Source organism: Talpa europaea (assembly GCF_964194135.1).
Source record: "Talpa europaea genome assembly, chromosome: 15".
Lineage (NCBI taxonomy): Eukaryota > Metazoa > Chordata > Mammalia > Eulipotyphla > Talpidae > Talpa > Talpa europaea.
In genome coordinates this window covers 39,749,324-39,761,483 of record NC_140083.1, presented here as the reverse complement: position 1 = coordinate 39,761,483, position 12,160 = coordinate 39,749,324, and the positions used below count along the sequence as shown (strand labels likewise).

The following is a 12,160-nucleotide window of genomic DNA, read 5'->3' as shown; positions in this document are numbered from 1 at the left end:
ACCTAACCCCGGTGTGATGATGTTTGGAAGTGGGGCCTTCGGGAGGGGAACAGGTCATGAGGGAGGGGCCCTCAGGGACAGGATTGGTGCCCTCATAGAGGAGACCCTGAGAGCTCCCTTGCCCCTTCCTTCACGCAAGGACACAAAGAGACCATGTGTGAACCCCGAAGGTGGTCCTCCAGACACCCGCTGCAGCCTGACCTCAGACTTGCAGCTTCCAGAATTATGAGGAATCCATCTCTGGAGTTGATAAGCCACCCAGTTTATGCTGGTCTGGTATAGCAGCCTGAATAGACCAAGACATAGGGTAAAGTCTGAATCGTAATCTGAACACAACAGCAGCTATTGGAGAATTTTAAGTGGGGAAAAAAGTCAATCTACGAGGCCATCCACCATTTTGTGGATAACTGGCAGTAACTACAGGTCACACTCTAGAACATGGGCTCACAGAGATGGTCTGACACGCTCGTTTCAAACCGGGGCCCCTGGGAGCCTGGGAGTCCAAGAGTTCATACAGATAATAACCGAGGGCCTTTGAACTAACACTTGAAAACTCTTACAGAGGGACCTCCCTGATAGTGCGAGGGGTTAAGCACAGCACTATGAAGCAATCTGCAGCCACTGCAGCATCAGTTCGATCCCCAGCCAGGGAGCTGACCCACACAGCGCAGTGGGTCTCCCTGTCTCACCCTCTGCCCCTCTCAGCAGTGGATTTCAGTCAGTCTGCCCGTTCTGTTCCCCACTCTATCTCTGGTGAATCCTCTCACCCGCTGCACCTCTGGCCTATACCCCAGTTCTTGTCTGCATAAATAAATAAAATCTTTAAAACAAAAAAAAGAAAACACAAAAACAGACCTTTTCTGTAAAGAGAATTACACAGATGAATTAACTTTCTTCCCTTTCTTTGTGGCTGAAATTATAATTACTCAGTAATTCCCACAAGCTGGGGCAGTTAGCATTATTTAAAAAGCTAACAAACCAACCAACTGATATACTTAGTCTTTGCACTCAAAAACGATTTCAGGCCCATGGGAGAGAAAGTGGTATGTCGGGAAATCTGTCATCTCATCGAACCCCTGGAGACAGAGGGATATCAAGGCCCACAGCTGCCCCACAGTAGCCAGGGCTGGAACTTGGCTTCTGGCTGCACCCAGCCACATGTGTCCCTGCCAGCAATGGCTTCAGAGGCAATCACGTATCCCTCCTAAAAATTATAACACAGTCAAGTTATGGAAACAGCCTAATTGCCCAAGGACAGATGAGTGGACGATGTGGCCTCCACACACGGTGGAATACTACTCAGCTGTATAAAAGCATGAAACCCTGCCACTTGCTCTAACAAGGCTGGAACTGGAGGGGATGATGTTAAGTGACACAAGTCAGAAGGAGAAAGACAAATACCAGATGATTTCAACCATAAGTGGAATATAAAGAAAAAAACCCTAGAAATCTGACTGTAGAATTGAGGGGGAAGCTGGTGGAGGGGGACAGATGGAGGAAGGGGCTCAAAGGCGTGTGTGGTGGATTATGGGGGTTTTGGTGGTGGGTATGGTGTGGTAACATATATTTGAAAAGGGGTGAACCTGTACCCCCAAATCATATACAATGCTGTAAACCAACATTATCTCAGTTAACAAAAAATATGATAAAAAAGACAGTTTGCAAACATAAAATATTTGACCTAAAGAAAAAAAAAAATCAAGTGAGAAAAGCAAAGAGGTTTTAAAGAAGTTGAAAGTGCTACATTTATGTATATAGTAAATGTTTTTTATTCATGTAGTAATTAATGTCTTATCTTTACAAACACCCAGCACAAAGGACTGAGTATGAGGGAGGGCTGAGGCAGAAGACCCCCATCTGCACCAGTTAGATCTTCCTAGCAGGCCCTGTGGAGAGGCAAGAAGATCATCTCACCTGTGGGCCAGGCTTGGGGCTCTGCCCACTGCAGGCCGCAACACCAGGCTGCAACTAAGGGCTTGGAGGGTAGGGTGGGCTGGCTCAAAATCCAAGTTTCTCACTGGGGTGGGGAAATGAAACTCTCCGGATAGTGCCCCCTCTCAGGGTGCCGATAATGAGGTCCCAGGAGTTAGAGTAGCCCAGCGCCTGGGTGTGGGAAATGTTGAGTAAAGGTCAGTCGCTTTACTGCTGCTGCTTCCTTGCCGACTCTCACCTAGTGGTGGGGCCACCTGCACACGCCACAGCCTGGCATGGGGGGCACTTAATGCCAGGTCGCTAAGCCCAAGGGAGCGGGCTAGTCATGGCTCCAACAAAACCAAAATATAGGTGACTATCAGCCAGAAGTGTTAAGGATCTGGACACAGGACCCCAGTGTCCTTTATGGAGGTGCGGTCTCTACTGCACCACAGAGGACAAGGCTTCTTTCGGATGCAGCTTCACGGACGTGTGAGCAGGACATGGCATCTGGATCATTGCAGGAGCATCTGGGACCAGCCGTGGAAGGAGGCATGGAGGTCACCATGGGTTCTGGGAACTGGCCACAGCCACAACTCAGCAGAAGGTGCAGGGCCCCCCTAGTTTCTTGGCCTCCAAAAATGCCTCTGCCCCACTCCACCCCAACCCCTTGCTCCACTCCACTCCCTTCCCTGCCATCCTCTCTGCTCTTCAGGTGGCCAGGAGTCCTGTGGGGACGATCTCTGTGGCTATGCCAGGGAGTCTGCTGCACTCACTACTGGGCCAATTTCATGAAAAGAGTTTTAGTCTCATTGGATTTTTAAAATCAAGTTGTGGCTCTACTGCAGCCATGAGACCATGAGGCTCCTCTCCCAGCCCCGGTCCCAGGCTGAACTTTGCAGACTCCCAGGGAAGGAGGCACGCCCAGCGGTGGTGACCCAGCAGCCACCACCCACCCAAGCCTGCTCCCATGTCGCTGTTTCCAAAAGACGTACTCCACACCGTGTGGACTAAGGGGAGCCTGGACCCCCTGCCCAGCTCAAGTCAGGACCATCTTGCTTCTCATGGTGAGTTAAATGCTATTACTGGCAGCATGGGAACACCGCATGAGGCCGCAGCCCTGTGAGCTCTGCCTCATCCCCCAGCCCTGCTCTGTCACTGGATGACATCTCGTCCCTCCCAGAACAACCGCCACCTGATCTGGTCAGTTTTGAGTAAATTCTATGGAGATATCCCCTGCGATCCTAAAGTAGGAAGGTCGTCTTTGGTAGAATTTGGAAAATTATTTTTTGGATCTGGGAATGCCATTACTGTTATCCTATAAGGAAAACATTTTTGAGACTTCCCAGCCCCAAGCAATGACCTATGAAATCCTACGCAAGGGGACTCCTCTAGCCATCCTCCTTCCAGAGAGAGAGGGGACCCAGTACTTTGACTTGACCAGGGTCTCCACTTGCCTCCAGCCCTTCTAGAAGGGCGACAGCAAAAAAAAAAAAAAAACAGAAAAAAGAAAACAAAAAAACAAACCAGCACTGGAAGCAGGGAGAAGGCCACCGCAGGCGTCACCCGTCAACCCCCAGCTTCACGGGCCTGCTCTCCTGCTACCACAGGGACACCAGGCTCTGGTCACCACACCTGCCATAGACACATGTCAACTCTGCACTCGTCACCTGTTAAACACCCCATACTACATAGGGGGCGCTGTGAAAGAGAGGACAGAGACCTTTCTCTTTGGAGAGCTTGCGTATTTATGTGACTTAAATAAAGGCCCAATTAAGTCCTTCATTTTTCCAGTGCCTGAAAGATCTGCCGCTGTAATTCAAGCCTCGGGAACCCTCTGGCTGGGTCATGGTGGAAACGAGAGGCACGCAGGAGAACTACACCGTGCAGTCTGCTTTCCTTCCTGACAGCGGGGCCTCCTCGCTTCTGTTTTCACTTCCTCTCTCCCACAGGCAATAAAGGACAGAGTTGGAAACCCTCATTTCATTTAAACATTTCTGCTTTAACACATAAAAGAATTTTGGTTTGTCGTTAAGGTGCAGTGAGGAGCTTCAGCACGCAGCCAGGCCGTGCGGAGGGAGGCAGCAGGAACAGCAACAGGTCAGCCAGTGGTAAGAGGGCCGCCCAGGACACGTCCTGGCCCGCTATTTCAAAATACATTTTCATTTATAGATATTTAAATTTATTTATTGGAAGACCCATTTGATTGAGATGAAAGAAGTCCTCCCCCTTGCTGGTAAAGCTGGGCCTTCTTGGGAGGAGTAGATACAAAGAAATCACCTAGAACCATGATAACTTGGTCAGAGGGTCTCAGTCTACTGGCTCCTCGCCATACAGTTTCTGTCCTAAATTTTATTTGTGTCCTCCCACCTGCAAAGTGTGAATTCTAGTAACAAGCACGTGTTAAAGAAAAGCCTGTGAAGCAATTGGTAGAAAGTATGTTGCACAGAAGTCAAGTGAGACCTTCTACAGGCAGGTCGATAACTTGCTAAGAAGCAGTGTGACAAAAATAGATGAGCTCCAGAAAAGTAAAAGAGAAGTTTAACTACCATTAACCGTGAAATTAATGCAGCAAAATAGCAACAATCTTCTGCTCCTTTGCCCAACTCGCCGGCCAGCCGTGTTTCCTGAGCCCAAGCACAGGTGACTCTCGTGGTGGTGGGATGCTAGCTGGGGACACCGCGCAGGTCCCCTGCTGTCCTCTGTCCACTCCTTGCTCTTCTCTCGTCCCTCATCCCCTGCCTCCAGCACTCAGTCCTGCAGCCTATTCTCTGCTCCCCATACTGACTCCCGGGGAGATGTCACCCACTTCCTTGGCCTTCAATTTATACCCAAGCCTTACTTGAGACCCCTGAGAAGTGATGTCTTAACAGGACCCTGAAAGGGATCAAGACCAAATGGATGGATCTTCCCCTCCAGTCTTCCTAGTTCAGTAACAGACACAGCTAAGTGTTAAGGCACAAATCCCAGTCACCTCTGATCTCTCTCCCGACTGGACACCTTTGCTCCTTCATCAGCAAGTTCTGCCGGCCCCTGCTGGCCCCTACCGTCAAAAGGCAGCCTGCTTCCCAAGCTTCCTACTCCTGCAGGGGCGTCCACCATCTCTCCCTTTACCCAGGCAGCCGTGGCGGGTCTCTCAGAAGGCACATCAGTGCTTAAAACCATCCAGAAGTTTTCTCTCCCATAGTCAGTCCAACAACTGGCTAAGACCCCACACAGCCCCACCTTAGCACTGCTTGCCCTTCCCTGGGCTCCGGCAACCTCAGTCGCCTTGCTGACACCTGCACAACCAGGCACTTGGCACCGGGCTCTGCAGGTGCTGTTCCCCCAGACCACCCACGCAGCAGCTGTTCCCCCAGACCACTGGCTGGCTGGCTGGCCTTCTTCAGGGCTCTGGTCCAAGGTCACCTCACCAGGGAGACCTTCCCCAAACACTTAATATCCCATTGCACCCCACCACCCATCACTCTTCGGAGCTCTGCCCTTGCAGCCTTTTGCTGCTTAATTTCCTGCTGGCACTTAGCACCATCTGGCTAGCTGTGCACGCCTGCTGTTGTCCACACTGGAATGCGGTTCTGGAATGACGGCAGGGGCTTCTCCCGGCTCGGTCCACAGCTGGGGGTAGAACCCAGGCAACACAAGGAGCCGTTCACAAGTATGTTCACATTCATCTGAATGAATGATCCTGCAATACTGTCAGGCCAGACTGTCTGTCACCTCAGGACGCGGAGGCTGATGGGGAGCAGCAGTGCCAACAGTCCCCCTCACTCACGCAGAGTATTGCAAAAAGAGGAGCCCTGGTGTTTCCGTAACACGCTTTAAAAGCTGATGTTGTGCCCTTTGATTCTGCTGAGCCACCTGCACTATGTGTATAGAGTCTGGGGCAGAGAGACCTGAACTGGAGGAGAAAAAACATAGGCTTCCCCTCCCATCAGTCACCACCCACAGAAGGCCTCCAGGGACCAGGTGCCACCAACTCCTTCAGGAAAGAGCGGATTGTGGAAACAAATAAAATGATCCCTTCACCGATTCCCAAGGAGCAGCCTCTCCCAACCCCTTTCCAGAACAAGCAGACATTTTTCCTGATTCGCACCTTTTCAAGAAGCCATTCTTAATGTGCACATGAAATCTCAGTTGAAGAAATAGCATGATTACATAATTATCCACACAGAAAAGCCTGGTACTCTACCGTTCTCCTTTTCACAAAAATGTTTTAAACAAAACTAGATGGTTAGATTTTCTGGAAGACGTTTGGCTGTGAAGCAGACTTAGCAGAAACATACTCACTTAGCTAAGCTGTGGGATGGTGGGTGCAGAATCTCAAGAAGCCACAGTTTTGCTTACTATTGTTTATTATTTCATACATTCTTCCCAAACTCCCCCCAAGAAAAGGAAGAGAGAAAAATGCACTCTGGCGCAGCCAGCCAGGCAGTCACCTCCCAGGCAGCTGTTCTGGGAGCTGTGACCTAACTGTTCAGCACTGACACAGATAACGCTCGGGCGGTAGATGTCACTTGTCTCCCGTTAAAAACAAAACAAACAACAAACCCACACTGCGACCCCAAGAAGGCCAGCACAAAGACAGGCATAAAAACTGAGATCAGTGGTTTCTCCCCACACTGCGCACTCACCCCTTACCCCCCAGGCAGTCCAGCCCCTTCCCAGCGCGGGTTCCCAGGCGCAGCCCGGCACTGCGGACACCCCGAAGCCCCAGGCTGGGGCGCCCCCAAAGCGCGCACAACACGAGGGGCACTATCCCACTCCTGGAACTGGGGCCAGTGCCGCCAGGAGGCGATGCGGGGGCGGGGCGGGGTGTCCGAAGGTCCGGACTCGGAAAGGTGACTCGGCCGCGGCGCACTCTGCAGCCCCCACCTCGCGGGTCCAGTTCCACCTCAGTCCACCTGCGGGGCCGGAGCGCACACCTGGGGCAGAACTTCCCTGGGCGCCAGGGGTGGCAGGCCGGGACCCAGCAGAATAGGGTGGAATGTGAGATCCCAGGACTAAGCAGAATGGAGAGGTGGGGGCGATCCCCGGACCCAATAGAAAAGGGTTGGGGGGTGGGGTGGAAAGGAGGGGTGGGGGGAGGGGAAAGACCCTGGGACGGAGCAGAACGAGGAGGGGGTGGTTTGCCACACCGGACGCAGCAGAACTGGGTGGGGGGTTGTGCTACCCCAGGACAGAGCAAAGCTGGGGTGGGGGCGGGAGACGCAGGACGCAGAGAGCTGGGGGTCGGACAGTGCAGCACCGGGGGGAGAGGTGCGACCACCCCGGAACCAAGCAGAACCAGGAAGGGGCGTGGGACCCCAGGACAGAGCAGAGCCAGGGAGCGGGGCGGCGTGCGACGGACCCCGGGACAGAGCTGAGCCCGGAGCCACCAGCCCAGGACTCATCACCAACTCGCCGCCTGTGGGCGGAGCGAGGGTTGGGGTCGTCCCCGGGGGTCCTGAGGGCGCGCGCGGCGGGGGTCGTGTCCCGGCGCAGGGCCGCGTGACAGAGGGGGTCAGGCCCTGGGGCCGGGGGCCAGGCCGCCCTCGCCTGCAGACAAGGACCCCTCGCCGGGCTCAGCGGCGCCCGCACCCGGACCCGGACCGATGTCCTCGCCGCGCCGCTGGGCCGGTCCCCGGAGAGTCGCGCGGCCGGGCCCAGTGGCGCGAGCCCGCAGCGCCCCCCGCGCGGCCCGCAGCGCCCCCGCGTCCCGAAGGGACCCCCGCGCGGCCCCGGCCTTACCCGCCAGCTCGTCAGGCTCCAGCCCGCTGTCCGCGTCGATCCCGCACAGCACGAAGTAGTGCGCGAAGCGGAAGGCGGCCGAGGAGGACCCCGAGCCCGGGCCCGGCCCCGCGCCGCCGCCGCTCATGCTGCCGCCGCTCCGCCGCCCGGAGGCCGCCGCCGGGTGCGCTCGGCTGGGCTCCGCGCTACGGCGACCCCGGCGCGCCCATGGCCAGCAGCGGCTCCTCCTCCGCCGGGCAGCGGGCGCGGGCGCGGGCGCGCGCACTGGGCCGGCCTGACCGCGGAGGGCGGGTGTGTGTGTGTGTGTGTGGGGGGGGTGTCCGCCGCGCCGCCGCCGCTGCGCCCCAGCCGGGAGCCCGCTTCTGGCGCCCGCCGGTCAGCTGAGCGGCGCGCGGCCCGGGGCGCAGGGAGGCGCGGGGGCGGGGGCGCCCAGGAGGGGCGGGGGCCGGGCGCGCGCGCGGGGCCGGGGGGTGGGGGCGCTCCGGAGGCGGGGGCGCGCGTGTCGGCCGGGCGCGCGCCGCGGGAGCGCGGGGAGCGCGCTGGGCTCGTGCCCGCCGGCGGGGCAGCGGCGCAGAACGACCCCACGCCCCGGCTCGCGCCCCGCAGAGCGGAGTTCTGGCTGCTAAACCAAGGGCACCGAGCCTCAGTTTTTAAAATGCGGCTTTGGTTACCAGCCCTGAGATCGGTTCTCCCCACGGCTGGACCATGCTCATCTTTTTAACGGAGCCTGTGCTGGGGCCTCCCCACCCTCACCCACAGTCACACTCCAGCCTTCCGCAGTGAGTTGGTGACCCCCCCCCACCCGCGAGCGGGGAAGACACAAGTCAGTGGCCACAGCGCCCAGGCCCTCTGGGCAGCGCTACAGCGGCCAGCTTCCCCTCCCCCACCCCCAATTCCGTAATTCGTCCTGACGTTTTCCAGGTCAGAGGAAAGTGGCCGGGACGCTCCAGTTCCCCAGCCAGCGCTCTCGAGGCGTTATCAGCGCTCCCCGCAGGTACCACCCCAGGCTGATAATGGCACAGGAATTAGACCCTGAACTCTGCCCTGCCCTGCTCTCTGATTTTTCGAATGAGCTTCCCAACCTGTTATTTCTTTGAAAGGTGAAAAACAGTTGATGCCATCTCCACATTCTCTTCCCTCCCATACTGCTCCCTCCTCTCGCAGGATTCTGGTGTGGGGTGGGGGCCGTTAACACCCCTGGGAGGCACACCAGCAAACCTTTGGGGGGTGGGGGGCAGGCTGAGAAAGCCCCAAGAGCCTTCTTCCTGGAAGATATGCAGGCACGCTGTCATCTACTGCAGCCTCTATCCTCGTTTTCTCTCTTCAGTTATGAAATGTAAAAATCAGTTGAGCGGGTGGAACACAGCAACTGGATTGCCAGGGCCCTCACTGCAGTGGTGCTTCAGGGTTCTTGATATTTGCAGTGTCTTGCAGGGCCCTTGGACTTACCGTTATGGAATGAATGAAAGGGTGGGTATCTAAGTGGTTGAGACTAGGAAACCACACAAACCTCTATATCTGCAACATATTTATGAACTTATGCTAATTTGCTCTTATGTAATTATTGCTTCTCCTATAGAGAGTACTGGAATATGCACAGCTTCACTGGGAAGGAGGGAGGGAGGGAGCCCTGAGCCAGTGTGTGCTCCCCCTGCTCTCTTTGCTGGGAGCATCTTACAGGATGAGTGTCAGGTTGCAGGCCAGTCAAGCAAAGCTCTACAGAGAAAGGATGGATGTGCGTTTTGCACTAGCCAACACACACTCCACTTTTTGTTCCTTTGAAAATTGACTTATGAGCTTGTAAGTCCTTCATTGCTGTTTTTAAAATGAAAAAAAAACAAAACAAAACAAAACAAAAAAACAAAACAGAAGCCCCAACAACCCAACAAGCAGTACATCCAACTGTGATATATAGGTCTTATCAAAATAGACAAAACTCTCTAAAATCTTTCTGAAAACTTTCAATGCGATAGCCACATTGGAAAATTGAGCACTAACTTGAAAATAACTGGAGGCATCCTGATGCCCACTTTGGAGTGACACTGGAGGTGTGCTCTGTTTTGAGTGGCCACCAAACAGTAGAAAGGACCATGGAGAATGACCCCTGCACATGTATTTTCCTCTAAAATAATGACATAGATGTAAGTTAGCTAAGCGAAGAAAAGTGGCACGAAGTACATCTTCCAAAATATTTAAGTCTTGTTGAGGAAGGTACGAGTCCTACCCACCTCTGGGGCTGAGACAGCTCTTGTTAGCCCCATTCCTCACTTCCCCCAGCCCCTTGCACACGCACACACCACTTGAGGGAGCCAGCCCTTCACTGGCCTTGGCCTGAGGTCAGAGTCCGGCAAGCTACCAGGGTAGCCAGAGCGAGTGGACTTCTGCTCCTGCCCTGCAGAGCTCAGCCTCTCCACACCGCTATGCCTGCCCTGCAGCTCTCACCAGCCGGCCCTTCAGAGGTGGCTGATGTGTTTCTGGTGCTTAGAGCTTTGCCTTCCCTTGTGTTCCCAGTTCCGTGTGCATTTGCTACCTAAATTGAGAACCTGCAGTGGAGGGGATCATCTCGACTTTACCTCTAAATAGTATTTAAAATCCCAGACAGTTACCATTCCAACAAAAGGAAATCTTGACTGGCATTTTCTCTTGCTAGAGTTTTAGCTTTCTGGGAAAATTTCACCATGACAAGAGGCTATTTGGAAAAAGTGATAATCTTTCCTCATCAGAGTTTCAGAAGAAGGGTTAGCTAATGCCAATAAGAGTTTGGTAGCCATTTTCCATAAATCCGTTCCTACATTATACAACAAGCTTACTAGTATCACCTTTATGGAAGTCACTGTGCTGAAGCTTTACAGAAGTGGTGAAAGTAGACGACAATAACATTTGTCAACATTTTATTTTATTTTACTTAAATAAAATCAGTTATGCATACAAGAACTGGGGTACAGGCCAGAGACAGAGTGGGGAGCAGAACAGGCAGATCTACTGAAATACACTGCTGAGGGGAGCAGCGGCTAGTCAGGAGAGGCTGTACCATATGGGTAGCACACAGGCTGGGGATCAAACTTGTGCTGCAGTGGCTATGGATAGCCACATAGGCTGCGTCTTAACCCCTTGAGCCACCAGGGAGGCCCTTGTCAACATTTTAAATATGTCTTAGTTGGTCTGGTCTACAGCCTCTCAAAATGGTTCTTCTACTTTCTTAGGAAGCTCTCTGGGCCATTTTGTCTACCTTTACCTCACATGAAATGCCCAACATCAATTCCTTTCACCTCTTCAGGGCCTGCATACCTGACTGGTGTCCTCCCCAGGTGTGTGTCGCCAAGTGGTGAATGAATAAGCTGGGACCCTGCCCCGCTAACCTCCACTCAGCGGTAAACAGAGCTTCCGCTACAAGCAACAAGGGAAGGACTGTCAGAGACAGGCTGAGCAAGAGAGGCAGAAGCAGTGGGACCCCATCACTCCATTCATACAATGTTCCCTACTGGGCAGAACCAGCCTGTGGCACTCTGGGGTTGGGCGTGGGGACCTTTCTAGAGGATAGAAAAACCTTCTTTCTCCATTGTCCTAGTGATTTCATGGGTGCTTACTGATTGAATGGGAGAGCTTATAATGGGTGCATTTCAATATAAATGGCACCACCACAAAATCTATTTAAAAAGAAAAAAAGCCAAAAATTTGTGGCAATTTTTAACTGCATCCTATGTTTCTAAACTTAGCAGTTCTTGAAGTTCAAGTTAGTGGCTTGACAAGAACTGATTCACATTTTTACAATGTGAATATCTTCATTCCTCTAAAACTCAATGTATCTGAATTTAATAAACCTGTTTTAAAAATTGGGCTAAGTGTTCCTTTTCTCAGCCAGTGTGCTGCTTATGGGGACAGTCTTGGCTCAAATCTCCTTTCTTCCTTTCTTCCTACAAGACAGTGAATGGGCTTCAGGGCCCTCAACTTCCTCTTCTGCGTGAGCTGTGGGGTCACCAGGGAGGGGCTGGAGTTCTAGGAGCAAATCCACAGACTGAAGAGCCAGATCCAGGCACTGGGAAAGCACAGGATGCATGTAAGATGTTGCTGTGGGCCCAGCATTGCACAAAATAAATACTTCGATATGCAACATCTCACTATTTGACCTTTAGCAGAAACCATATGATCAGAAAAACCAGTGCTTGGGTATGATTATAATATTTGAAATTCTTAATGAAATTCCAAGAGATCCCGTGTTTCTTGGGTAGCACCTCAGAATACAGAAGCACAAAACCAACTGTAATCATACAGAGCTGGACCCTGGCCCTGGCCCCACTCAGGGAGGGGTGAAGAGGGGGGCAAGAGTGTGTGCTGGGTCTGAAGCAAGGTCAAGAGGTTGAGTTTCGCAGCCAAACATGGCATCCAAGGGAAGTGACAATCTCAACATGAACCCCTGACAGCTGGCAAAAAGGGTTCTGAGATCCAGTTGTTGCCAAAGGTGGCGGGTTGGGGGGGTTCCCATTAGGGGCATCCAGAAGTCATGGGGTCCCAAGTATTCCAG

The 12,160-nt window shown here is 53.3% G+C and overlaps 1 protein-coding gene across 5 annotated transcripts in view; it reads right to left on the bottom strand.

Annotated features, from left to right (window-relative positions):
* The window catches only part of DENND5B (DENN domain containing 5B), a gene marked incomplete at both ends in the record, with an annotated part of 120,574 nt that extends 112,809 nt beyond the window's left edge, over nucleotides 1-7,765 (bottom strand). For all 5 annotated transcript variants that reach the window (XM_084254660.1, XM_084254662.1, XM_084254661.1 and 2 more), the window contains one exon: nucleotides 7,639-7,765. In XM_084254660.1, coding sequence (XP_084110786.1) covers nucleotides 7,639-7,765 — 127 coding nt within the window. The remainder of the gene's footprint in view (nucleotides 1-7,638) is intronic.
* Nucleotides 7,766-12,160: the final 4,395 nt, after the last annotated feature.